Source organism: Panthera uncia, chromosome E1 (genome assembly GCF_023721935.1).
Source record: "Panthera uncia isolate 11264 chromosome E1, Puncia_PCG_1.0, whole genome shotgun sequence".
Classification (NCBI taxonomy): domain Eukaryota; kingdom Metazoa; phylum Chordata; class Mammalia; order Carnivora; family Felidae; genus Panthera; species Panthera uncia.
The window spans coordinates 2,528,639-2,555,991 of NC_064814.1; the positions used below are offsets into that span (position 1 = coordinate 2,528,639).

General features: G+C 59.2%; 1 protein-coding gene across 1 annotated transcript in view; it reads left to right on the plus strand.

Moving 5' to 3' along the window:
- Positions 1-4,945: 4,945 nt before the first annotated feature.
- Positions 4,946-27,353, plus strand: part of TBC1D16 (TBC1 domain family member 16) — a 60,174-nt gene continuing 37,766 nt past the window's right edge. The window contains exons 1-2 of the mRNA XM_049635550.1: positions 4,946-5,386; positions 8,255-8,843. Of these exons, the coding sequence (XP_049491507.1) occupies positions 5,209-5,386; positions 8,255-8,843 (767 nt within the window). The 5' untranslated portion in view covers positions 4,946-5,208. The remainder of the gene's footprint in view (positions 5,387-8,254; positions 8,844-27,353) is intronic.

Sequence of the window (27,353 nt, forward strand, 5' to 3'; positions counted from 1 at the left end):
GGTTAGGTGCTCCCAGGGGTCAGGGGAGGTGCTCCCAGGGGACAGGGCAGGTGCTCCTGGGTGTGGGTTGGGTGCTCCCAGGGGTCAGGATAAGTGCTCCCAGGGGACATGGTAGGTGCTCCTGGGGGGGGGTGGGATAGGTGCTCCCAGGAGGTCGGGACAGGTGCTCCCGGGCGGTCGGGGCAGGTGCTCCAGGGCGGGGGCGGAACAGGTGCTCCGGGGGTCAGGACAGGTGCTCCCCGAGGTGGGGGGTGGTTCAGGAACGCATGTGGTTGCTGGAGGCCTGCCGCTGCCCACTGGCCGCAACCCGGTGGCAGGGCCAGTTCCGAACAGACTGTGAGATAAACTCCTGCCCCGCCCACTCCCCACTCTCCAGCCACCTCAAAACCCCTCTCCTGCTGGCCGTTTCCCTTACCCTGCAGGCCACGCGCCGCGGCGTGGGGGTGCCCAGCAGGGACCTTCTGCGGACAGAGCTCCGTGTTGCGAGCATGTGTGTGGTTTGAGGGGAGGCCAAGTTGTTCTCTCCTTTTGAATTACACAATAGCCTATTTTGCACAAATCTGGCCCGACCTAGTCGGGCTCAGGGCAGCACAGAGCTCTGCTTGTAATCCCGCCTCAGTCAGATAGCTGAAACCCAGCAGTGGCGTTTTTTACTTTATACCTTTTTAAAGCATTACTCGTGTGTGTGTGTGTGTGTGTGTGCGCGCGCGCCTGCCCAAGCTGATGCTCATTCTGGCTCTTGGCCTTACTCCCTCCCTGTCTGTGCTCCCTGTGCCAGCTGCCAGGTTGGCATTGCTATCTTTTCCATCAACGAAAGCAAAGCATTTGGGACTTTATTGAAGGTGGCATTCTGGAAGGCACATCAGTCACAAAAGGGGTTTTGCAGAGAGGCCTTGGGCCCAGGAACTTGTCATCTAAGATCGATAAGACGGATACGAGCATAACCACTTTAAAGTAAAATTGTTAAGTGAACGCACTCTCGGGGAGTGACGTATCAGTCCAGGACCTTCCCTGAACGGCTTCTCCAGCCACCTTCGTCGCCCGGGATTTGGGGACAGGCTCTGTGATGCTGGTCCACAGTGCTCGGAGCGTGTCGGCTGTTACTGTGATTTCCATCACCTCGGAGTCCTTGCCACAGAAGACTCAGGCGGAGGTTCCTCTCTGCTCCCTTTCGAGTGTTACCTGATTTTGCGTGGCTTAGGGTCTCTGCTTGTGTCATTTCCAGATTGTGCCCCTGCCCCCAACTCTGTATAGCCAGAACAAGTAGTCTGGCCCGGAGAAAGACCCGGACCCACGGAAGGTGACCTGGGTGTTCTCCCTGCTCAGAATTCTGTTCCCTGGGAAGCCTTTCTGGAGCACAGCTTTCTGGTCTACCAGGAGGGGCCGTTATCTTTGCTCCTCCCACACTAGGAGGATGCCCGTCAGGCTGTGGCACAGCCCTTGCCAGGCCCCGACGTCACTGCTGACAGCGGCCCTCAGCATGGGCACCCGAGCCCCTTCGTCACCTGCTGTCACCGGTCCCGCCTCTAGCCCCCTGCCTGTTCCTTGCCTCCATCCACCAGAGTTCACCCTCCACCTGGCGGCTTTGGGCGCAGGCCCTGTGGCCTCTGCCCTCTTTTTTCATTATGATTAATAAATTTGACTGTTTACAGGGTTTTAGGTTCACACACACAAAAAAGAGCAGAGAGTGTCCGTACCCCCCTCTCCAGTTTTCACTGTCCTTACTGAATTTTATGTATTTATTTAAAGTGTTTGTTTATTTATTTTTGAGAGAGAGAGAGAGAGAGAGAGAGAGAGCAGGGGAGGGGCAGAGAGAGAGGGAGACGCAGAATCGGAAGCAGGCTCCAGGCTCTGAGCTGTTGGCACAGAGCCCGACGCGGGGCTCGAACTCACGGACCGCGAGATCGTGACCTGAGCTGAAGTCGGACGCTTAACTGACTGAGCCATGCAGGTGCCTCTATTTATTTTTGAGAGAGAGAGAGAGAGAGAGAGCACAAGAGTGAACAGAAGAGGGGCAGAGAGAGCCAGGTTGGAGGGACAGAGAGAATTCCAAGCAGCCTCTGCACTGTCAGCCCAGAGCCAGATTTGCGGCTCGATCCCATGACCCTGGGATCCTGACCTGACCGAAAGAGCCACCCAGGTGTCCCTGTTTTTGTTTTTAAGATACGCACAGAAGATAGGAGAAAACACACAAATGTTTTTGGGTCGTGTGATTTAAGGAACTTGTATCTTTATACTTCTCTGAGCGTGTTTCCCAATTTAAAAAAAAAAAAACATTAAAAAAATAGGTCAAGGATTCTCTTATAGTTGGCTAGAGAGCAGGGGCTGGGAACCAGGTTTAATTTTGATGAAACAGGCTCCCACAGGCACATATGCATTTAGAAAATAGGACTCTGTGAGGAGTAAATATCTGTGGCCAGTGTTTCACAGACACACCCCGGACACGCGGGCTTCTGCCGGACATTCTGGGCCGGAGCTGGGGTGGCTGGGGTGGAAGCCACACTCTGAGCACAGGGGACAAAGGTCTTAGGTTCCCTGCTCCCTGAGTGATTGGATGGGACCTGTTTTCTCCTCTGCAAAACCGCGCTGCCAGGAGGCGTGTCCCCCAGAGCTGCCAGTGAGGGACACACACCCACTTGGCATCTGCCGTGCGGGAAAGCGCCGTGTCGTGAGCACTTGTGTCCGGGAATCTTCCAGATCTTCCAGCATATTCTTTTGATTATCCTCCACGGTGGCAAACACCTTCACTTAGAGCTGGTTTGGTTTTCAGAATCAGCCGAGAGTTGTTTGCAGTCCGGTCTGGCGGTTAGAGGGATTAACCGAGGAGTAACCATCTGAGGCCCCGGGGGAGGTGGGGCTCCAGCCTCGCCCACCCGGAGGCCGCGAGCCCCCGCAGCGTGGCTGGTCCTAAGGAGACGCGCTTAATGCAAAACACACACCGGACTGTGGAGGCTTAAAGAATGCAAAACAGCTCCATCATTTTTCTCCGTATTGATTACATATGCCGAACTCCTACTATTTGGGAAATAACGAGTTAAATGAAGGTATCTTGCCCAAACTAATCTTCCTCGTTTCTTTTTACTTTCTTTTTTTTTTATGCTTCTTTATTTTTGAGAGCGAGAGACAGCGTGAGCAGGGAAGGGGCAGAGGGAGAGGGAGACACGGAATCCGAAGCAGGCTCCAGGCTCCGAGCTGTCAGCACAGAGCCCGACGCGGGGCTCGAACTCATGAACCGCGAGATCGTGACCTGAGCCGAAGTCGGATCCCCAACCCACTGAGCCACCCGGGCACCCCGGGTTTTACATTTTTAAATGGTTGGAAAAAAATTGAAAGAATTTTTTGTGACGTGTGGAGATTTGTTGAGCTTCAGGTGTGGGTGTCTATGAATCAGCTTTCGTTGGGTCACAGACACACTGGCCGGTTTCTGTCTGCGGCCCCTTTCACACTGCAGGACCGGCTGCCCCCAGAGCCACAGCGATTACTGTCTGGCCTTCCTCAGAGCCGCCTGCCGCCCCCGGGGGCGAGGGGTCACGGAGAGCGTTGGCACGGGGGAGCCCGAGACGGGCTGAGTCCGGGAGAGCCGGGGGATTCGGGGGCCGGGTCCTTGGCTGGTGGCTGAGGAGGTGAGGGTCCCAGGACTGTGATTTTGGTGGCGATGTTGATGTTGGGAACCTCAGGGACTCGGGAGGACGGACTGATGGATCTTTCTGGGCAAAGATCTGTGCAAGGGAGGGGCGGCTGCGGGTCTGGCAGGAAGCTGCTGGAAGAATCCTGTGCTTGGGAGAGTTAGTGCCCTTCTGGGGGAGACCTGAGAGCAGGATTGGGGGCACGGGCGGGGCCCTCAGGGAGTCAGAGGGACTGAGGACCCCGCATTGAGCCACCTGGCTCGGACAGCAAAGGGCGGCCCCAGGATTTCCTCCCTTCTTAACACTGGATGATGCCACTGTGTGGATGGACCACGTTTTGTTTGTCCCTTCCCAGTGGATGATTTTACCATAGTGGCTTCCTGCTGGTTTTTTCCTTTCGAGGAGAGGAAGGTGAAGTCCCTCTGCAGATGCCCCCGTGGAGGCTCTGTGGCAGCCCCCCCGCCCCCCGGGGAGCCGGCCTGCACGCTGCCCAGCGTGGCCTCAGTCCCGGACACCCACCATCTCCGACCAGGGGGCAGCATGGCTCCGCACGCGTGTCTCGTTTATGCGGGCGTGCTCACGCCCGTGGCTCGTTCCACGGTTCAGTCTGGTGGTCCGCGTTCGCAGTTCGGGTTTTAAGGACCCGTTCCCTTTGAATCACTCGCGCATTCATAATCCGCGACGGTCGCTTTTTTAAGGACCGATGGGAAGCGCCCGGTCGGTTCACACGGGCTGGTGCCCGGGCCCCTGATGGCTGGGCTTTCTGCACAGATAGAAACTGCTTCCGGCCCGTCTGCGGGGTGTTGGGCTTTCGTAGAATTTCTTGTTGTCCGCTCTTCACCGAGTGGGTGTAGAGCTCCTTCCGCCAGTGAACCTCTAGGAGGTCCGTGTTAGGTGCTGCACCGAATCCTTTCGTCTCTCATCTGGTTTTTTAAAGAACGAGTTGTAGGGAAGCTCAGGTCCCGCAAACACAGCTCGTGACACCCTTCCCAGCCGGGATGACCCTTCGCTGTGCTGGGACATCCGGCTGGGCCTGGGGGGTGACGGGGTGCATGGGGGTGAAGGAGGCCGGGAAGGACGGGGTGGAGGAAGGACCTTCCCTGGGAAGCACCACGGAGGGGTGAGAAGTTCAGGAGGGGAGGGCTCGTTGGCACAGACACAGGGGTAAAGACTGAGCAAAGAGAAGTCGAACAGTTTTATGAGATCGCTGAGGGGAGGGGGGAGCAGAGCCCCTCTAGACGGGGCGGTTAGGCCCCGGGGGACGTTTTTGGTTGTCGTAGTGGGAAGGGGGAGCTGCTGGGGGCACCCGGTGGATGGAGGCCAGCGTAGCCTCCACCACTAAGAAAGACCCGGCCCCAAACGTCCAGAGTGCCACAGTCTAGAACCAAGTGCGCCCTCCCCATGGCCTTGAGCTAGCGCGACCCGTTCCGGTAGCTAGTGAACCACCATTCATTTCGAGCCTGCTGGTGTGAGGCCCGTGACCTTGGCCTGATGCACTCTTCTGTGTCTTTGTCCCCCAGCCACGTCTGGACGAGCCCCGCCTGGGCCCAAGCGTACAGAGGATGGAAACACTCCCCCCGCCATGTCTCTGGGCCGTCTCCTTCGCCGGGCCTCCTCCAAAGCCTCGGACCTCCTGACCCTCACCCCGGGCGGCGGCGGTGGGCCCCCCTCCGTCCTGGATGGGGAGATCATCTACTCCAAGAACAATGTCTGTGTGCACCCACCAGAGGGGCTGCAGGGGCTGGGGGAGCACCACCCAGGTGAGCCCCAGGAAACGGGAGGACCTGGGCCACAGGCCTGGGGGAGGGGAGGGCCTGGGGAGGAGGGCTGGCTTTTGTTTTGTTTTTTTTTTAATGTTTATTTTTGAGAGAAAGAGAGAGAGAGAGAGAGAGAGCACAAGCTGGTGAAGGGCAGACAGAGAGGGAGACAAGAATCCGAAGCAGGCTCCAGGCTCTGAGCTGTCGGCACAGAGCCCAACACGGGGCTTGAACTCACGAACCGTGAGATCCTGATCTGAGCCGTCAGACGCTTAACCGACTGAGCCCCCCAGGCACTCCTGCCTGCTTTTCCTTCTAAACTGACCAAGCCCCAGCTTTGGAAAGCTTTTGTGTCACTTCTCCATATGCCCTGATTTCCCCATCTTCCAACCGGCCGGCGACCTTTTGTACACATGGGGTGGGGGGTGGGACAGTTTAAGGGGAATCAGCCTCAGAAGACATTAAGTCACTGCAGGGCTGCTGGGAGCAGGGAGCCCCGTCCGCCGGCAGGGAGGGGAGGGGGCGGTCCTCTTCTGGGGGGGCCCGCCAGTGCCCGCCGGCCCCCTCCAGGGTGCAGTTGGCAGGAGCATGGCCGTCACACTAGGCGCCAAGGCTTCGTCCCTCTGGCTGCCGGAAGGCTGGGCTGAGAACTGGCTGGAGGCTGGGCGGGCCTGGGAGTCTGGAGACGCGGAAATCACCAATTCTGTGATCTGTCCTCCGGCCGCACTGTTTCGAAACTAGGGAAGAAAGCTCTCCCCTGGGGCCTGCAGGAACCCTGCGTGATCCTGGGGCCGTGTCTGGGGACACGCCAGCGCTAGGGGCTCTCAGTAGCTCCTGGGGTGGGACACCTCTCCTGCTCTCCTTTGGCCAAGTCACAGAGAAAGAAACGGCCTACCTTTCCAGGGCTCACGTTGTATCCCGGGCCCTGCAGTGATGGCCGGCCGCCCTGTGCACTGAGGGGCCGCGGGTCACAGCAGGCAGACAGCGTCCACTGTTTCCAGGACGCGCAGCTGCCCGTGGGTGTCCTCCGGGCAGGGGGCAGAGCTGAAGGTATTGGGTCCGGTCGTGGCCGCCCGGCACAAGCTCCTGGGCTGGCTGGTGGTTCCCTCAGCCCTGCTGCCCCCATGGAAGGAACAACACGAGGAGTTAGTGACACCCAAGTCCTGTGCACGTGACTTGAAACAGATAAACGTATGTTCACCTCAGGAGAGTGCCCCGGGGCCCCCCTCCAAGAAGAGGTCTCTTTTTTGGATAAGGAGGCTGGTGCTCGGAGAGTCTAGGCCACTCCCAATACTAGCACAGGGCAGGGGCGGGGCCGGCGCAGGCTCTGGGCTCCCCTCGTTCTTCCTGCGGCCTCCCCTGGCTGCTGAAGGATGCTCAGGGTCCCTCGGGCACCTGCTGCCTGGCTGCGGCCTGGGGACTTGCCTTCCCCGGTGCAGACAGAGGCCCTGTACCAGATGTCAAAACATCTAAAAGTTATAAATCACAGTCAGGTCTGAGCACGTTACTGTATGCAACTTATGTGTCCACAAAATACTGAATCGATCAGCTACTTAAAATATAAGAAGGTTAGTTACGTTAGTGAACTGTTTGTGGAAGTGTTCCCTCCACCTGCCTTGGTAAGTCTGCCTTTAAGGTCATCCAGGTGGCCATGCTCAGATTTGGAACCATCGGCCCCTATAGGTCCCAAGCAGGACAGCCGGCGTCCGGCCCAGCTCTCTCCTGCCCTGTAAGGGGCCTCGGCATGCACGTGTGGACACCCCAGCCCGACTGCAGGCCCCACACCCAGCTCGGGATCAGGCCCTGGGAGCACGAGGATTCCTGGGGAGTTCCAAGGTCCTGTATCCCCGGAGTGTGCTCCAGCAGGGGGCGCGAGGCCGTGGATGCCTGACCGCAGGGCCAACCCTGAGCATTCGAGGGCAGGAGGCTGAGGTTCTAGGGCTGGGTCTGAGAGCAGTGGTAACTCTTCTGGTCTAAGTCACAAGGAACAGCACACGAAGCCTTTGGAGAGCTTCGTGGTGATCCTGTCATGATGGGGGGCTGGGGGGCAGGGGCAGGGGCCTGGGGCTCCCTTCGCAACCCCCAAGCTGCAGGATCTGAGGGTGTGGAAACCCTGGGCCTCGCCTGCACCTTACCGTTACCACAACTGGCTCATAGCCTCTGAGTCTCCTGGAAACGGGACGGGGCCCTGAGACTCTTGTACCGGTTCTCAGAGCCCCGAGGGGCACGAGGCCCCTACTTCTGCAGAGAGCAGGAGGCCTGGGCGCCTAGCACGATAGGCGCAGGGATCAGGACGTCCTGAGATGGCAGGAAATGCCGCCTTCCCCCCAGACTGAGCGCTCAGGAGCCCAGAGAGCCCCCCACTCGCTGCCGCCTCGGAGGGGCACTGCTTTACTTTGTCCTTGTCAGCCGTCTGGTGCTTAACATCGAGGACGGCCCCTTCTTCCAAAAAGCTGCACGAAAGAAGAAATGCTGAGGCCACGAGTGACCGGAAAATGCCCAAACACCCCTCTTTGGATTTATTTTGTGTGAAACAGGAATAAAGTCGACAGCCTCTGTCCCTCCCAGCGGTGGTGAGGCCGGGCTCCTGGGCCCCTGGGCTCTCCCAGACCTGGGGAGAGTTCTGGGGCCGCCAGACCGTGGACAGGACGGGGCTCTGAGCTGGAGGAGGGCTCCCCGTGCCTGGAAAAGCGACCGCAGGCCCTGCTTGGGAGCCCGGTGCCCCGCCTCTGCTGAGTGGCGCTTAGAAAATGCCCACAGCGTTCATTGACCTCAAGGCCGACCGTGCTCCCCAGCTGTGCCGCGTGAGACCAGACGGAGGCGCCAGGAGCACCGCCGCCCCTAACCCGCCTGTCCTCCTGACCCTCCCAGGATACCTGTGCTTGTGCGTGGAGAAGGACGAGCTGCTGGGGAGCACCCTCATCCTCACGTGGGTCCCCAACTCTCGGATCCAGAGGCAGGACGAGGAGGCACTGCGTTACATCACCCCCGAGAGCTCCCCCGTGCGCAAGGCACCCCGCCCGCGGGGCCGGCGCGCCCAGAGCCTGGGGGCCCCCCGCCAGCCCTCCCCGACGGAGGCCAGGCCCGCCCTGATCCCCAGAGACGAGGACACCGCGGCGGTGGCTCAGAGCCTCCAGGACACCGTGCACGTCAGCCCTTCGCCCCCTTCCGAGGACGGGGAGAGGCTGGCCCAGGGCTTGGGGACGGCCCTGCCACCAGCCCACAGCGACTCCGGGATCCTGTCGGCTGTCAGCTCGCAGGATGGGACCGAGGAGGGGCGGGAGCCGCGGCCCGAGGCCGGCGAGGAGGAGGGCTCCCTGGAGCTGTCCGCCGAGGGTGTGAGCAGGGACAGCTCCTTCGACTCGGATTCCGACGCCTTCTCTTCGCCCTTCTGCCTCTCGCCCATCAGCGCCGCCCTCGTGGACAGCGGCAGCTCCGTGTTCCTGGACAGCGAGAGCGGGTGAGTCCTGCGTCCGTCCGACCCCCAAGGCCCCACCCGGGCCTCCTGGGGAGCAGTCGCGTGTGTCACAGCTCTGCTCCCTGAGCGTGAGGACCGTGTGCGTCTCGCCCCGCCAGGGTCCCGCTCTCCCCGCGCCAGGGCCTCGGCACCCGTGTCCCGTCATTTGACGGTGCCCAAGGGGGTGGTGAAGGCGGCACGGTGCGGGGGAGGGTTCCACCTGCTCCCCCGCTCCCTTCCCCTCGGCGGCCTCACGTGGGATAAGCCGTCCCTGCTCCGTAACCCAGACTGGATGCCACGGGGCCAGGCCCGGGGAACCTCGGGGGACAGTAGACTGTTGGCCGTCAGAAAGCATGCTCGGAGACTTCCCTGACTTCCGCAGCCCTTCCTACGCTCTGGTCCCTGCTCCCGTTTAGATTCCTAGGGAACCGGTGGCGACTGCTGTCATTCAGCCGGCACACAATTATTGAGCTCAAGCTGTGAGCCCCGCACGTGCTGGGTGTGGGTGGTCCAGCATCGTCTGGGCACCGGGCACGTGTGCCCCGGATGACCCACGACCACCCCGAGCCCCGTGCGGTAGGTCCTAACATCACCCCCGTCTGCAGGGAGGGAGAGCGAGGCTCAGAGAGGGGAACTAACTTGCCGGACGTCACAAAGCCAGCACGCTGGCCGAGCTGGGATTTGAATCCGGCTGGGTCTGCAGCAGACCCAGAGCGCGTAAGGTCACGCGGGACGGACGTAAGCCGGGGCGCGGAGGAGAAGGAGTTTGAGGGAAGGGATTTGAGACGGAATCTTTCCTGATGTTGTCCCCTCCATAAGGTGTGTTCCGTTAGAGCCCAGGGGGACCGATAACCTTTGTCTCAAGTGCTGCAGAGCAGAGAGCGTTGCAGGCAGAGCAGTCGGCTGCACCCGGTGAGGTTCACTGAGCTGTGTGTATTTCCCCCCAGGGAACCAGGCTGGGAATGAAACTCGAGCCTGGCTTCCCACCGCGGGGCTTGGTCAGAGCCCCCCCTGGTGGTGCCGTCTGCCAGTGCAGCGATACCTGTGGGTGCCCAGCACCCCCAGGGCCAAGGAGGAGGGACAGGTGTCCAGCACCCCCAAGGCCCAGGTAGAGAGAGAGGGGAGACAGGTGTCCAGCGCCTCCAGGGTGCAGGCGGGGGGGACAGGTTCGGAGCTCCCACCTTTACTCTGAGCCAGGGGTGCCGGGCCTGGCCTGTGGCCTCATGGCTGAGGTCTTAGTGGCAGAACCCAAATCAGGGCCTGGAGTCCCGATCAGGCCTTGTAGGGCCCCTGATCACGTAAGGAGCCTGGATCTGGGAATTTGGGAAACCTGGTTGGCTTGAGCCCGGGAAACCTCCGTGTCTTCTCGGAGCTTCTGTCTCCTTGTTCCTAACGTGGGGGTAGGAACATCCATTCTGGGGCTACCCGGTGAATTCGCTCCTGGTTTCCTCCTCCCCCTCCCTCCGCCTTGCTGCTTCCCTACCCTGGCTGCCCATGAGAATCCCTCAGGGGACGTTTTATATGTTCCTGATGCCCGGGATGATTCCAGATGATTCTGGAGCAGTGATTCTCTCCTGGGGCCGGTTCTGCTGTAGGAGACATGTGGCAACATCAGGACACATTGTGGTCACAACTGAGGGTGGGCGTGTTTTTGGCATCTGGTGGGTGGAGGCCTGGAATGCTGTTCACTAAGTGCCCCAAAATACTGGGGACACGGCCGCCCACGACGCAGTGATCCTGCCCGAATGTCTCAGTGCCCAGGCTGAGCACCCTTCCCGGCGGCTCTGACCGCCCCAGATGGCCAGGGAGGCCCAGAGTGGGGAAACTGGCTTGTTTTTCTAATTGTGGTAAAATAGACCTAACATCAACTTTGCCACTGTGGCCGTTTAAAATCATGCAGCTCCGTGGCATTTAGCGCATTCACGGTTTGTCCACCGAAGACCGCTGTCTGGCCCCAAAATGTTTTCCTCGCCCCGGAAAGAAACTCCACACCCACTAAGCGGTCACCGGCCATTGCCCCTCCCCCAGCCACCACCCGTCTACCTTCTGTCTCTGTGGGTTTGTCCGTTCCGGACGTTTCGTATCAGTGGAACCATATCATGTGGCCTTTTATGTCCGAGCATCGTGTCCGTGTCATTGCAGGTGTCAGGACCTCGTTCCTGTTCGTGGCTGATTAACATTCCAGGCGATTCTGACTATAGTCGGATAGGAGAGCCCCACCCTCAAGGGAAAGCACGGGGGGCGGGTGTGGGGTGCAGGGGGGTTGGCTACCGTGTGAGGAGGTCTTCTTGTAATAATGCTTTGGGGGCCGTATTTTTGCTTTCCGGCCCCCAGCCCCACCCAGGTCAGCTTAGGGTCTTCTGTGCTTAGAGCTGCTTCAGAGACGGCGGGCCGATCTCTGGGTGTGTGCAGGGGCCGTGGTGTGGTCAGGGGGCGCCTCCTCCACCAGGGAGCCCTGGAAATCCGTAACGCTTGCTCCTCTGGCCCGAATCAGTCCGGTTAGGCTGAGGCTTTGTGCTGCGACAGGACCCACACGGACAGCATCCCTCCCTGCCTCCTGGCCTGGAGCGTGTGCTTCTCCCGGGGCTGACGGGGAAACAGCCTGTGTCCCAGGCGGGACCTGATAGGTGTTCTCGACCCAGCCGTGCGTGACAGGTCGTTGGGAGCTTAAAAAAGCGGATGTGCATTGTGGAAGACGCTGGGGGCAGGCCCTGGAATCTGCATTTTTCATAGGCGGACGGGAGCCAGATTTGGGCACTGGGCTGGCCCCTGCAGTACACGTTGGCTTCATTACTCTCTGAGCCACGTGTGCGATCCTCGTCTCCCCCACCACATGGGGGACCCCTGGAAACAAAGATGGTGTTCCTCGGCTCCCTCCCCCTCCCCCTCCCCCACCCCGAAGTCCTGGATGGGGCTGGAAATCCTGGACTAAACGGTCGGCTCTATTGGACGTTGTAGAACCCACCCGGCCGCAAGGGAGGGCAGCGTTGGGCTGCCTTGAAAAGGCCTGATGCCCAGGGGCTGCCCGGACCAACTAAGCCAGCACCGCTGGGAGTGGGGCCCAGGCGTGGGCGGTGTTTGAATCGCCCAGGGAGCTCCAGTGTGCAGCCTGGTTGAGAACCACAGCTCTGAAGGGGACGGCGGGAACAGGGGCGTGGTCCTTGTGCCTTGGACAGGGGGGCGTCTGAGCTGAGGTCCGGAGTGCCCGCACTGGTTGGAGCAGACACCCCGCAGCGGGGCTTGGCTTCGAGGACTGCAGTGCGCCCATAACCCCTCCTGGAACCAAGGCTGCTAACTTAACTGGGAACTGGGTCCCCAGGAGGGGTGCAGGCAGGCTGGCTCGCGGGGTCCCTCTAGTGGCAGAACCGGAGAACTACATGTGGAGGCTGTGCGTCTGGCTGGGGGAGAACCAGGAGAGTAGCTCCTGTCTCTTAAATCAAATGTCTTCTAGGACGCCTTCTTCTTCTTTTTTTCTTTTTTTTTATGTTTTTATTTATTTTTGAGACAGAGAGAAAAGCATGAGCTGGGGAGTGGCAGAGAGAGAGGGAGACAGGAACCACAGCGGGCTCCGCGCTGACAGCAGAGAGCCCGACGCGGGGCTTGAACTCACAAGCTATGAGATCACGACCTGAGCCGAAGTCAGATGCTTAGCGGACTGAGCCACCCCGGCGCCCTTTCTGGGGCGCGTTCTAAGAAATGATCTGAATTACAGAAATAAAACACATTTGCACGGAGATGTTCATCACAGTACTTTTTATAATGGAGAAAAGGGTGAAAGAACTTAAATCTCCAGCAGCCGAGAAAGATAAGTCAAGTCTGGTTCACCCTACTAGACAAAGGAGGTTTATCTGGGGTCAGGGAGCGCCCTGAAATCTTAGGCTACTTTTTGTACGTGTGCTCACGGGAGTACATTTTTCTGAGGAGGGGGCTCCACCCGGCTTCTGGAAGAGTCTGTGGCTCCCAAATGTTTAGAACCCTGGTGCCACCAGATGGGAGAATATGCGTGTAGAAAGGCTGGGCTGCAGCGTGCAGATTCACAGTGTATCAAAACCCAGGCAGGTGCCACTTTCGTGCACGTTTTGACTAAAGACTACGGAAAGGCCCTGATGCGTGGGGGAGGCCATCCGGAGCAGGGACGCCCCCTAGAACTTCCTGCCACGCCAGACGTCGTCCAGACCCGTGCCATCCGATGTAGCAGCCACTGGCTTCACGCGGCTGAGGAGCTCTTGCAATGTGGCTGGCGCGGGGCGCCTGGGTGGCTCGGTGGGTTAAGCGTCTGACTTCGGCTCAACTCATGATCTCGCAGTTTGTGGGTTCAAGCCCCGCGTCAGGCTCTGTGCCGACGGCTCGGAGCCTGGAGTCTGCTTCCGACTCTGTGTCTCCCTCTCTCTCTGCCCCTCCCCTGCTCCCTCTCTGTCCCTCTCTCCCCAAAATAAATAAACAATAAAAAGTTAAAAAACAAAAAAGAAATATGGCTGGTATGACTTGAGGTACTGTGTTTTTTCAATTTTATGTGATATTGACTGATACAAATTTAAACAGCGTGCGTGGCCACCGGGGTGAGAGGAGGATGTGCCAATGTGTTAAGATCCTGGTGATCGTGAGTAATGTTTTACTTTCCTCAGTTTTCAAAAATGTTGTTCTATGAGTCTGTTCATTTTGTGATCAAAACAAAGCGAAACAGGTTTTAGAAACGAAGAGCCAGTTAAACTCCTGCCCGGCTCAGACTGGCTCACCCTGGCCTGGCCTGTAGGCTTGTTAACCAAAAGGCCCTCTAGGGTTCTCAGTAACTGAGGTCCTGCCAGCAAAACTGATGCTAATGACCTGCCACCCGGTCCCCAGAGCTGTGCCCCGTCCCCGGGGAACCGCTGCTGCGTCCGCTCTCGGTGGATTCGCTTGTCGTTCTTGGTGCGTGTTCCTCGCGTGGCCGTCCCAAGTGCAGGGTGGTGTGTGGGGTTACAGAGACCCTCACCACGCGGGGACTCTCATGGAGGCTTCCTTGGCGCAGTGGTCCAGCCAGCTCAGACAGGGGTCTAGGTGAGCCGGGCACAGGCCCCGGGGGAGCATGGGCTGGTGAGAGCTGGGCCCGCCTACACTCATGGTCGGGTACTTGGATGCCCACGTGCCTCCAGCCTTTCCTCTTCCTCCTCCCCATGCACAGCACCAGCGGCCCGGAGCAGGCCCGCCAGAGCTGGAATGTTCTCTCCTTTGCGCTGAAACCCCAGCCAGCCTGCGGGCAGGGAAGATCTTCTTCCCTGAGGCCCTGCCGCTGCCTGTGCTCCTTGTTCAAGCTGCACCTGAAATCCGCTGCCTCGCGCGTTTGCTTTCTCTCGAGTCCCACCGGTCTGTCTTACCAGCGCCGTCCATCAGAACGTTCTGCAGCGGTGGATGCCGTCCAGGCGGCGGTTATTGGCCACGTGTGGCTATCGAGCCCTGGAAATGTGCCTCTTGGGACTGAGCCCAAGAGATTTTTAATTGTTTGTCCTCGATGGATTTGAATTTTGATAGCCCCATGCGGCAAGCAGCTTCCGTGCCAGGCCGTGCGCGTCCGCAGGAGACCGTCCTCTTGGGGAGAATGAGGGCGGCACGGAGGGTTCTCCAGGTTCTCCGCTGAAAAGAAAAAAAGGGGTAAAAGCCCAAGTGGTCAGGTGCCCCCTCCCTCATGGCTGATTTCCCGGGGGTGGCCAGAGAGTTCGGGTGACCCCGAAGCCACAGGCAGAAGCGGCAAGGAGGGACGTCACCGGCTCCAGCCAGCCGTCCCCGCAGGGCATGAGGCGGAAATAAATGGTATCTTAAGTGCTTTTTGCCTTTAGGAGGAAAAGGCTGCATGACACCAGGGTATCAGCCGTAAAGGCTGAATTATTTATCGCTATCGTCGTCGTTGGTGTAACTGGCCCCGCGCTCAGGGGACAGAAATGAGGCAAGAACCCCAGTCTCTGAGATGAATGCAGAACTGGTGGGCTCAGGGGCCCAGGACTGAGCACCTGGGGGTGTCACTGCCAGGGTGCTGCCATGGGGGCCCTGGGGGTGCCGTCCAGGGTCACCCTAAGCCAGCCAAGGGCGGCAGGTGGTGTGAGACCGCAGTTCTCTCACCTCTGGTGGGTTTCACACATAGCCTTTCCTGTTCTGCAGGGCCCGTGCAGGGGAGGGGGCTGGAAGGACGTGACCCTGAGCGGACCGGGGTGGGGGGGGTCAGGGGGACTGAGGAGCCTCCAGGCGAGGGGACAGCATGGCTCTGTTGCCGAGGGACGTCGCGGGAGGCTGCTCCAGCCCCAGCAGGACGAGGTGGGGGTGGGGAGGGCCTGGGGGGCCGCCACCACCCGGGAGAGGGGGTGCCGACCGCGGGCCAGCTGTGGGGTGCCAGGCGGAGCGGCCGGGAGTTGGCGGGAGGTGCACTGGCCGGGAGCTCGAAGGGGTGCGTCCCCTCCCTCGACATTTCCGGAAGCCACCTCCCAGCCGAGTCGTGGGCCTGCCCGGTGCCCCGTGCCCCCCGGGACGCTCCGGAACAGCACCCCCCGCCCCTCCTGGGCCCTCAGCAGCAGCCTGGCAGCCGGGAAAGCTGGCAGCTTCCAAAGATCTGTTGTTTGGGTTTGTTTGTGCTTCTGTAACTGGGAGCTGAGATTTATTTCTTTAAAACATCCCATCTCCCGACACCCTGCAATCTGTTCTGTGCTTCGTTAGGACTAATCTCGTCTTCTGTTTCTGTAGCACTCGGCGGGCTCCGTGCCCGCGTCTCTGCCTCCCGTCCACGTGTCCCCCCTCCCCCGTCAAGGTGCCAGCACCCCCCTCCCCCCGTCCCTGGGGGAGGGGGGCGACACCCAGGTCTGAAGGAAGCTGCTTCGGGAAGGGCAGCGGCAGGGCCGAGCTCTGTGTCCAAGGCCAAGGATGTGCCCTTCGCCGTCTGGCCCTCAGCCTGGGGGGCCCACTGCTCCAGCAGCTCGGAGGGGCTGCCCGAGAATCCACGCTGGGCCTCCACAGTGCCCGGTCCTTTGATGTCCAACTCTGGGCCGCTGTCTGGGGAGGGGAGGGGCCCCGTGGGTCGCATAGGGCTCGGAGTCTGGCGAGCTCCGTGGTCAGACCCACATGTGAACCTGAGCCCCACCCCGATCGCGGGGCTGGGGGGTGACCTTGGCAAGGCTTTTAAGCTCCCTGTGCCTTGGTTTCCTCATCTGTGAAATGGGGCCATGACTCCGCCCAGAGCGTGTTGCCGGTGGTAACGTCGTGACCGCTGCCCGCCCAACTGGAAATGCTTTGTGTTGGGGGCTTGGGTCTGCTGCAAGGAAGGAACCCGAACCCAGCAGCCTAGAACAACGGAATTGGAGTCTCCCTCCCCAGACAGCCTGGGGGCCGGATGTCTGAGATCAAGGTGCCTGCAGGCCACGTCCCCTCTTGAGGTTTTTCCAACATTTAAAAATGCTCAAAACCATCCTTCACATAAAAACGTACACACGGGTGCTGATGGCAGCCTGCGTCGCCACTGCCGAAAGTTGGGAGCAAACGAGGGGTCCTTCTGTGGGTGAATGCAGAAATAAACCATTTGGCCCATCCAGACGAGGGGATTTTGTTCGGCGCTAAAAAGAAACGAGCTACCAAGTCACGAAAAGACGTGACGGAACCTGGAATGCCTATCACCGAGTGAAAGAAGCCGGTCAGAAAAGGCTACGTGCTGTGCGGCCCCAACCGTGTGACCTTGTGGGAAAGGCAGAGTTTTGCAGACAGCAAGAGGGCCAGGGGAGGGGTGGACAGGGCACGGAGGACGTTCAGGGCAGGGAGACCACTCCGTATGATTCTGTAATGGCAGATACGTGTCATCGTCCCTTTGCCAAACCCACAGAGAGGACGAGACCGAGATGGGCCCATGCAAACTGTGGACGGCGATTATTATGGTAACGGGTTGATCCGGGTTCATCAATCATAACAAGTTGACCACGCAATGCCAGATGCTAATATAAGGAAATCGTGCGTGTGGGTGTTAGGGGGGGATATCTAGGACCCTTCTACTCAGTTTTTCTGTAAAGCTAAAACTGCCCTAAGAAATTAAATCTGTTCGTTTTTTTTTTTTTTTTTTTAAAGTTCTCAGCCATTGGGCTGTACAAAGACAGCGGGCCATCATGTGCTAATTCTGGTCCAAACCAGCCCTGTCCGGTAGAAATGTAATATGAACCACATACACGATTTAAAATTTTCTAATAGTCTCATTTTTTTGAGACTCTAATAGCCTCAGAAGTTTTTTAAAACTTTTATTTATTTTTTTTTACTTTGTATTATTTTTTAAATGTTCATTTATTTTTTTGAGAGACAGAGAACAAACGGGGGAGGGTCAGAGAGGGAGACACAGAATCCAAAGCAGGCTCTGGGCTTCTAGCAGGTGTCCAGCACAGAGCCCAACACGGGGCTCGAACCCACGAACCATGAGATCGTGACCCGAGCCGTGACCAGAGCCGAAGTCGAACGCTTAACCGACGGAGCCGCTCAGGCCCCTTAAAAACTTTATTTTAAAAGTAGGGGCCACTGGGTGGCTCAGTCGGTTAAGCGTCCGACTCTTGATCTCGGTTTAGGTCATGATCTCACCGTTTGTGGGATCAAACCCAGGGTTGGGGTCTGTGCTGACAGTGCAGAGCCTCCTTGGGATTCTCTCTCTCTCTCTCTCTCTCTCTCTCTCTCTCTCAAAAGCAAATAAACAAGCTTACATAAAATAACGGTAGAGTTTGCAAAACAAAATGTGCGGGGAGGCCCCACGTACCCTCCACCCAGCGGCACGTCCCGCATAAAACCATGGCACGCCTTCCAAGCCAGGAAACCGAGGTGGGTGCAACCCGAGGTCTCGCAGGTTTTACCCTCTGTGTGCACCTGCCTGCAGAGCTCTGTGAGCCGTGTCCCCTGAGTAGCTTTGCGCCCCCACCACGGCCCCCCCCCCCCCATATATTACGTCAGCAGCACCGAGAAGACTGTCCCACCGTGGGGTTGCTTTTGAATCTTTGCCAACAGTCAGCCGGGCATGTTTTGAGTGGGTCTCACAGCCACCCTTTAAAAAGTGAAAAAGAGACGTGTCAAATTCATTTCAACAATCCCCAAATATTGCCATTTCAGCTTGTGATCGGTAGCAAGTTTTTGGCGAGAAATGTTGACGTCCCGTCTCCGTACCAAGTCTTGGGAATCCCGTGTGTCCGCTACGCGGAGAACGCATCTCAGTGGTAACCCGCTGCGTCGCACGCGCTTGATGACGCGTGTGGCTTGGGACCGCCGCGTTGGCCAGCTCTGGTTGGTGTTCCGCTTTTTTCTTGGTTTGGGTTTCTCTGGCCAGCCCTCTCCCCGGAGCCTCCCTCTCCCAGAGGAGAACGGTCTGCGGGCCTGCCCCCTCCCTGGCTCTGAGCAGGATTCCAGAGGTCCCCGGCCACCAAAAGTGTCACCCAAGGGAGCCACTGCACCTGCTGGGTCGCCTTGAAGTCATGCTGCTGGCTGCCCGCCCAAGGACCGCCGGCTCGTCAGAAAGCTGACCTCTTTCTATGAGAGCTGTCGGCACAGGGAGGAGAGAAAAGCACCAATCCCTCCAGAACCGAAAAGAAGGAAGTCCAGCCTCCAGGAGAGGCAGGACTCCCTGGGGACGCCGAGCTCCCGCTGCAGGAGGCTCTTCAAAGGACGGGGAAATGAAATGGTCGTCCTCTCCCGCTCAGCTCACACGCCGCGACAGCCCCTCTGGGGGTCCTTGACGCAACCCTGGATGATTTGTTGCACTGGGGGCCGCGGGCTGCTCCCTGGGGAGCTGGGCTGCTCCAAAGGCTTGGAGCCGCCTTCGGGAGCGGGAAGCCAGAGTCCCTGGGGCCCCTGCTGTTGCATCAGCAGCCCCGGCAGGAGCTCGGCAGGGCCCGAGGCCCCGCGTGAGCCTCCGGGAGATGTGAGAGTGAGGTCACAGAGGCGGTGACACGGCAGCGCCTCCCGGGTGAGGCGGGGAGTGGCGCTCTGTCTGGGGGGACCCACGCCTGGCTGTTTCGCTGCAACCCGATACCTGACCAGATCCTCCCCAAAAGGGAGAGGCGGTGGCGAATGACCTTTGTCTCTTGATTGAAATGTTCTTGTGTCCGCTGTTTGACTTAGCGCTCATTCCCAGCAGAGCAAACAGAGAGGACGTTTTTACTTAGGCTTGGTGTTCCATTCAGCCAATGTTTCTCAGACACCTGTGATCGGCAGGGGACAAAGAGCTCCCAGTAGCCCCTCTGCGATCTCCAGAACATGCTGCTTTGTTTCGAGGACCCTGAGATGATCCAGGGAAGCCGGAGCCCCCGGCCACACTGGTCCAAACCCCCTGCCCTCTGAAAGCTGAGGCTTGGACCTCGGTGCCAGCAGGTGGCCCTTGAGCGAGTCCCGGGCCTTCCTCAGCTGCAGGCAGTGACACAGACGGTCCCTAAGCGTGGCAATGCTGGAACCCTCCCCCAGGTCACATCCCAGCTGTGCCCGGCCACGCGCCCTGGCAAGCCCCCACCTTCTCCTCCACGCGACAGGCACCACGACTGATGTGTCCACGAGGCCGTCGTGAGGGGTGGCCCCAAGGGGCACGCGAGGTCCCGAAAACCACGGCCAGGAGCCACCCCACCCCGTGTCATCCCTGGTCCCCGGAGAAGGGACCGTGGAGACCGCCCCAGGGTCGGATGGGCACACCCCTTCTCCTACACTTTGATGGTCTTCGAGATGGGGTGCAAACCCTTTCGAGAAGGGGGCCCTGTCCTGAGGGGCTTTGGAGCCAGAAAGGGCTATAGGAAAGAGGTGCCTGGGACACATGGGAGTAAGAAGCTGGACGTGGGAATGTTCTGGAAGCGGGGTGGGGAGAGTAGCTGTCTTGTGGGCACTGGAAGGAGACCCGTACGTGTCACAGGCGTGTGGGGGGAGAGTAGGAGACGCTGGACCCAGCAGAGGGGGCCGGTAGGCAACGTGGCCTCTCCCAGGGGCCCCAGGGCTGGCGGTCAGGGCCGGTCCCTGTAGATGGTAAAGGCATCAAGGTCTGTCTCACTTCTCTAAATATTTAAACACTGGAAGGATTATTTTTGGTAGCTACGGTCTCTCTCCGAGTCTGGCGGGCTGCCGGGAAGGGTGTCGAGTGACAGCAGGCTCCCTGCACGCTCCCCGTGCTCCCTGATCTCGAGATCCGATGGCCGCCGTTTAATTGGGGTCACGCCCCGCCTCTTGGGAGCGTGTGGACAGACAGAGGCTCCTAGACTTTCCCCTGTGGGTGAGAGTGCAAACACGCGTGTCGGGTCTGCGAAGTCTCCCTGACGGCAGCTCCTAGGGCTTCTGAACCGCGAGCGGCGGAGCGCAGGGCCAGGAGCCAGCCGGGCACCCCAGGGAGTCGCCACGCTCCGCCAGAGCCACCTGGGGTGAAAGGGCGCATTGTGCGCCCCGCAGCGCGAGGGGAACCTGCAGAGAGGCGTCTTTGTTGGGCACCCGGCAGACGTGCACAGCGCATGCTTCCCGCGCAGGGGACAGGCGCGGGCCATCGGGTCCCGGCTCTTTGCAGAGCGCCCGCCCGCTCTCTCTGGCCCTGGGATCGGGTCCGTCCAGGCGGCAGGGTCCCTCCGCTCCCCCCGCCCTCCGGGAAGGACGAGGCTGGCAAACACCGCCCCCAAAACTCCATTTTCCGGGAGGTGGCATTTCAGCTGCGGGAGGGATCTCCGTGTGCCCAGCAGATGGCAGGCTTCCTCCAGATCAGCCAGGGGTGTCCACTGCCCACAGCGCCCGCCAGGCTTCCCGGGCCCCTCCCCGGCGCCCGCACCCGGTCTGCTCAGGGCTGGGGGACCTCCCCTTGGTTGTTGCCAACCCTGGCCACCTCCTCCTTGTTGGGGGGCGGGGGTTGTCAAGCACTCAGCGTGGACGTGAGCCGGGCAGTCCTGAAATCTCAGCCTGCTATAGGGGCTGGCTGGCTGCGTGCTGCTGGGGAGGGGGACACAAGCTCAGACCTGGGCCAGGCTCCCTCAGCTGTGGGACCCGCGGATACTCCTTCCCGGTGGCCCCTCTCCGTTTCCAGCCGGCTCCCGTCTCCTCACCGAAGTCTGGGTGTTGCGGGTAGACAGTTGCCAGCATGGCCTCCCCTAACCCCACATCATGCCAACCACGGCCTCCCCAGAGACCACGCAGGCCCTAGGCAGGCTTGGCCCCCCGCCCCGGAGCACAGGCACCTGCTGCTGGTAGAGCCGGGATGTCGGGCAGCGGTCAGCTGGATGCAGCCAGACACGGGGATGCAGTCTGTCCTTCCCGGTGCCCCCGGAACACGCTGGACGCCGTGCATGCACTGACCCCAGGGCGCGAACGAAGAGTAGAGAATAGAGAGGAGGAACCCCAAAGAACTGAAAGCGGGGACTCAGCTATGTGCACACCCGCATTCAGAGCCTCATTAACTCACAAAGGCCAAAAGGCGGGAACGGCCCAAGTGTCGGTCGACGGATGGAAACACAACGCAGCCCGTCCACACGGGGGAATATTATTCAGCCTCAAAAAGGAAGCAAGTCCTGACACCCGCGACCCCACAGACGGACCTCGTGGACGCTCAGTGAGGACAAATCCTGTAGGATTCCACTTACGTGAGGTTTTCTAGAGTCCTTGTTTACAGAGAGACAGAGACTTGAACAGAGAGCACCAGGGGCCGGGGGAGGGGAATGGGAAGCCAGCGCGCAATGGGGACAGAGTTTCAGTTTGGGACGATGACAATGTTCTGGAGACGGACGGTGGTCGTGGTCGCACAACGATGTGACTGTGCACTTAAAAGGGGCTAGAACGGTAAATTTTATGTTGTCTTTTGCCACGATAGAAGAAGAGAGAGGGGCGGAAGGAGCTGAGGTCGGCAGGGTCACTGGAACGCGAGAAGCCACCTGGGTGCTCGTCTTTCCAGTGTTTTGAGAACCAGTGTTTTGGACAAGGTCCAGAAGTTTGCGTGGATTTTCCACCATCCGGGCAAGCGGTCTTGGACCTCAGGCCTGATGCCGCTCGGCCTGGACGGACGGTCTGGCTCAGCCACTGTGGCGCCCCGGCCAGAGGGCTGGCGGTGGCCTGGGCTCCCCATCCAGGGTCTCCCCTCGCTGGCGGGGGCCACTCTATGACATGGACACCGGCTCTAGACACAGCTTGTCTGGTCCGAATCGAAAGCAGCTTGGAGTAAAGTCTGGAGCCTTCCGGAGCCTCTGCAGGGCAAGGAAACCTGGAGGGAGCTCTTCCAAGAGCCTTGTCAGGATCTGATCATCAGATAGATACCACCTTCCCGTTTTCCAGAACTTAGGAAACTAAGTTCTCCCCCGGGCTCCTGGAGCAGGCCCTTCTGGGTGTGGGCGCTGGGCCCGAGGTGCAACGAGGTGTCCACGGGCCAGCTCCCTGACAGGACCCCTGAATCAAGCACCCCACGAGGGTGCGTCTCAACCTACTAGGCCGCCACTGGGAATCCAGAAGGGGAGCGTCAGGGAGGGGCGGGCTGGGCCTGCAGGCCTGGAGGGCACCCCCTCTTAGACCATAAGCACTGGTTTTTCTTATTTACTTTTGAGAGAGAGAGAGAGCATGAGCAGGGGAGAGGGGCAGAGAGAGAGAGAGAGAGAGAGAGAGAATCTTAAGCAGACTCCACACTCAGCACGGAGCTCGACGTGGGGCTCGATCTCATGAACTGTGAGATCACAACCCGAGCCACAGGAGCAGGATCTTCAACCGGCTGAGCCTCCTGGGCGCCTCTGGTTTTTCTATTTTAATGAAGGCTCTAGAGTCCTCTCAGCCTGTGGCAAAGCAGGCAAAGGGGAGCTCGGGGTCGTGGGCAAAATGAGTGAGGGACGCCGAGGAGGCCTCCGGGGAGGCGGCAGGAACGAGGCTAGCCAAGGCGGCCCTCCGTTATTGCCGGGCCTTGCCGTGGCCGCCGTCAGGGGCCCACGCCGCACTCCCTCTTGCTTTGGTTCAGGGTGGCAGGGAGTCGGGTACAGATCGGGGCGGAGATCCCCGGGCCGACGCCCCACCTCCCTGCAGGGCACGCCTGCCTTCTTTCTCGTCACCCACGGTGGGTGTTTCCGAAGTCTGGGTCCAGAAATAGTTGCTACATGATGGGCCCTACGGGTTTGGCAGGTGTCCAAGTTCAACCACAACCTGCGCTGAAAGGCCAGCGCCCTTGACCACGCAGGGCCCCCGGCGAGGACCTCAGGCCGTCCCAGGGCCCACGCCTGGGGCCATTGCTCATGGGGTGGCCCAGCCGGGAGCCTGAACCCGTGGTGACTCAGCACCCATCGCCTCTGCCGTGCGGGGCCGTCCTATCGACCGTGCGGGTTCAGACTTGCCCACGTGGGGAGAAGCCTTTAAAACAGTTCTGAACTCAGCCAAGGCCCTGACTCCTGGAGGCTCTGGAGAGGGCAAAGACGAGGGACACTTATTAGGGCTTCCTCTGTGGCAGACGAAACAAAACAGAACAAAACACCAGCATGTCTTTTCCTCCTTGAGATAATCTAGCACTGTGCTTATTTTGGGGGCCTCTCTGTCACTCGGGCTCGGAGCAGAAAGCTCACGCTGTTAGAGGTGAGAGGGCCCCACCCCATCTGCTCCCTAGACCCGTCAGTAACCAGTTAAGGAGGCTTTGGGTGGCTTAACCCGCCTGCCGGGGGAGAGCCCGTGAACAGGCAGGGAGGGACTCAGCTTGGATGACCCCACTCCAGTTATCTATCGGGCGAAATTTGCTCCTGGCTCTCGGCGCTTGTCCATCAGGGAAACACAGTGCTGCTTGTGAGGGTCTTAAGTGCCCTCCCTACCACTCGGGGTGCCATCGGGACCACTGGAACCCCGTCTCTGAGTTCCCTGGCCTTTCACGTAGACGGTAGAAAAACGTCCCTGGCGACCCCTCTGCGTTTTGTTTGTGTGTGTGTGTGTGTGTGTTTTTTCCAGTCTAAGAAACGTCCTTTGGGGAAATCGTTTCCTTCTTTACTGACTGAAAGGCTTTTCCTCGACAGAACTGAGGGTTCTGGGTCCCCAGGAAGGGCCTGCCATGAGAAGGCAGGTGTGGGCCGTGCTGTGGTGTCACCATCTAGGTTGGCGGGAACCCAGGACGCACAACCAAGCCCAGGACTTTGGGCAGGTCTGGCCGGGACAGGCTTCACCGTACTGGGCGGAATTAGGCTTCGGTTTTTCAAGACTGTGGCCGACAAAACAAGCAGGGGGCCACTGAGTGTCGCTTTGTGGCTGGTTACCAGTTAAAGGACCAACATCCCAGGCATAGAACCTTCCAGAAAAATGCCCTCCACCCCCAAAGCTAATGATTTGGGTTTTGTTCCCCTTGTTTTGGAATTGGTCTGCTGAGTGGCTGGTGCGTGCCAGTAGAATTCTTCGGTACAGAACATAGAATTCAGATTCACCAGGAGGAGCCCCGGCTGGCCGAGCAGGGTACAGCCATCTGGGCTGTGTCTGACTTTACCCCACCGTTCTACGATCGGGCAGACCCATGGCCAGGAGCCCCATCCCGGCCGTGCCCACCACGCCCCTTGGCAGCATGCCTGATGGAGCCGACTGTGGGTCTGGACTTAACGCATAGCTCTCTCCAGCTGACAAAGGGAGACTATGTCCAGTTTGGGCGAATTGGCCACAACCGTTCCTGGAGCCGGGGAGAGAGGCCCATCAGCTGGTGTGACTTCTTTGGGTAGAATTGCTTTGTTTTGTGACTCTGGAAAGAGCACACAAGACCGGACAGATGCCCACTTGCCAAGGAGGCCAGGGCTGGTGGCCAGGCCAGCGCGTCCCGGTAAATGTCAGGGAAAATGTTGAAAGTAAATACATGTGATGATTTCTGGGTGGGCGTTAATACCTTCTCCTCTTTCCTAATCCCAGCGCCTAGGGCCCGATCCCCGGGGGCAAGCTCTTGTCCTTTCGTCACTGCAGGTCGGCCAGGGCCTGGGCAGGAACAGGAAATCCTGGCTTAAATCACACACCTGCTCGGTCGGTTCAGCGTCTGACTTCGGCTCAGGTCATGATCTCACGGTGCGTGGGTTCGAGCCCCGCGTCAGGGTCTGTGCTGACAGCTCGGAGCCTGGAGCCTGCTTCGGATTCTGTGTCTCCCTCTCTCTCTGTCCCTCCCCCACACGCGCTCTGTCTCTCTCTGCCTCTCAAAAATAAATAAATGTTAAAACACACACACACACATATACATGCACATGGGCAAACATACCTGTACACATATGTGCACACACAGTCACATGTGTGTACTTGCCCGCCCGCACACATGTACTTCACATGCAGGCACATAAAGGCACACGCGGGCACGCATACATGTACGTGTGCCCACATGCACACACGAGCATTCACGTATGCACACAGGCACACACATACACATACAAACACAAAGTTTCGAGGAGAAAAACTTGAAAATTGTTTGAGTCAGAAGAAAATACTCAATATCCTCCTTTCTCTGTTTTTGTTTTTGTTTTTTTCATCACTTTCAGAATTGCTGGGATGGTTTTTGCAAATTTAAGATCTTCTCCTTCAGAGGCACCTGGGTGGCTCAGTAGGTTAAGCATCTGACTCTTGGTTTTGGCTCAGGTCATGATCCCAGGGTCGTGGGATCCACCAGCCCTGCGTCGGGCTCCACGCTGAGCATGAAGCCTGCTTGGGGTTCTCTCTCTCCCTCTGCCCCTCCCCGGTGCACACACGTGTGCCTTCTCTTCCTCTCTCTTCCTCTCAAATAAAATAAAATAAAATAATAATAATAAAATAACCCCCTTAGAGAAATGCTTGTTCCTCACCGGCACCCAGATATTCTGGAACAATTCCCATGTTGGTTTGGGTTGGGGTCCTGGGTGAGGACACTGGCCGCACTCCCGTGACGGATCCTGGTCCTGACCATCTGTTGCCTGCCGTGGAGATGCCTGGGCCCCACCTCATGTCCGGAACCCTCTGTGGAAACACAGTGTATCCCAGGGGGCCTTGTTCCAAGGCTGCTGAGGGATGGGAACTGGAGAATCGCAGCGGGAGAGATCACAGGGCAAGAGGGCACAGCTGACCGAAAATGCAGACCCTCCCAGAGGTCATGACAAATGCAGCCAGTGGCAGGGATGGGGGGGGTGGGATTCAGCAGCCCCCCCGCCCCCACCAAGGCACCCCCGGCCTCCACCCCCTGCCCGGCCTGCCCAGGGGTGAGCCTCACTCACCGGTCTGGCTGCAGGCTTCTCGCTCAACCAAACCTTCCCATCGACCTAACAGGGGTGACATGTCCCACCGAAGACGGGGGACTCAGGGTTCAAGCACACACCCCCTGCAGGGTCAGGTTTGCGGAAACTTTGCGAGTGAATGGTACACCCAGCTGGGATTGTGGTTTCCAAGATGAAACCCGCTCACAGGGGTGGCTCTGCCCTTCGATCACAAGAGGCGATCAGAGAGGCACCCTGGGCGGACACACCCTGGCCGTTCATCCTTCCAAACCGGGTGTTATGCTCAGTGCCTCTGCTTTCCAAGATGGAAACCACCTTTGGCGGGGGCGCCCGGGTGGCTCAGTCCATTGAGTGTCCAGCTTCGGCTCACGGCAAGATCTCACGGTCCGTGAGTTCGAGCCCCACACTGGGCTCTCTGCTCCCAGCACAGAACCCACTTTGGATCCTCTGTCTCTCTCTCTCTCTCTCTGCCCCTCCCCAGCTCTCCCGATCTCTCTCTCTCTCTCTCTGTGTCAAAAATAAACAAAAAGAAACCACCTTTGGCCGAGGAAAGGTCTCTCCCCTTCTGTTCTGTCTTCTCCAGCGGGGGTCTTGGGGTGGGGGGACTTCACAAGGGTGCTCTGCAGGCAGGGGCTGGTCTCCAGAGCTGTCCTGGGGGCCGTATAACCGACCGCCAGGGGTGATGGGAAGGATGCGGGACTGAGGCGTCTGCTCTCAAGCTCTGATTTGAGACTGCATTTGTGCCGATCAAAGCATCGGCGTGGATCGGACTTCTGTCTTGGAGGGTGACAACCAGAGATCCCGCGTTCCTGAAGGGAGTGTGGTCTTGTGGCGTGGAGCTGTGCCCAGCGAGTGCTACACACACAAGGTCCAAGACCGGGGAACAAAGCCAGTGGTGGCTTTTGGCCCAACGTGGGTGGATGTGGACCAAACGCACACCTCTGCCCCCTCCCGCCTCCCGCGCACCGGGACCTTGCGGTAATCGGCACTCTGCGGTGATTTATTCACGCGCTAATCAAACGCTTTTATTTTCTGATTATCTCTCCGGGCGATGGATGGCGGACACCGGGGCAGTCAACATATAAACAGACTCCGGTCGGAACATCTCAGGGAAGAAACCCGCCGCTCCGGAGGACGGCACCCCCTTCCGCCGCCTGGCAAAGAGTTTCATTGGGAAAAATTATTTTCCATAACCTTTTTGCTTTCCATTTAAATTAAGCTTCGCCAAGCAAGTTTGGCAGTAACAGAGGGCTCCTAATTTGGTCCCCCTTGACCTCTGCCGCCTTGATTGGCAGCCCGCTGCCGGGCTGGAGGTTGTGCCTGGGAGGGGAGAGTGAGCAGAAAAAATGCCCTAGGACAGCTCTGTGTCCCC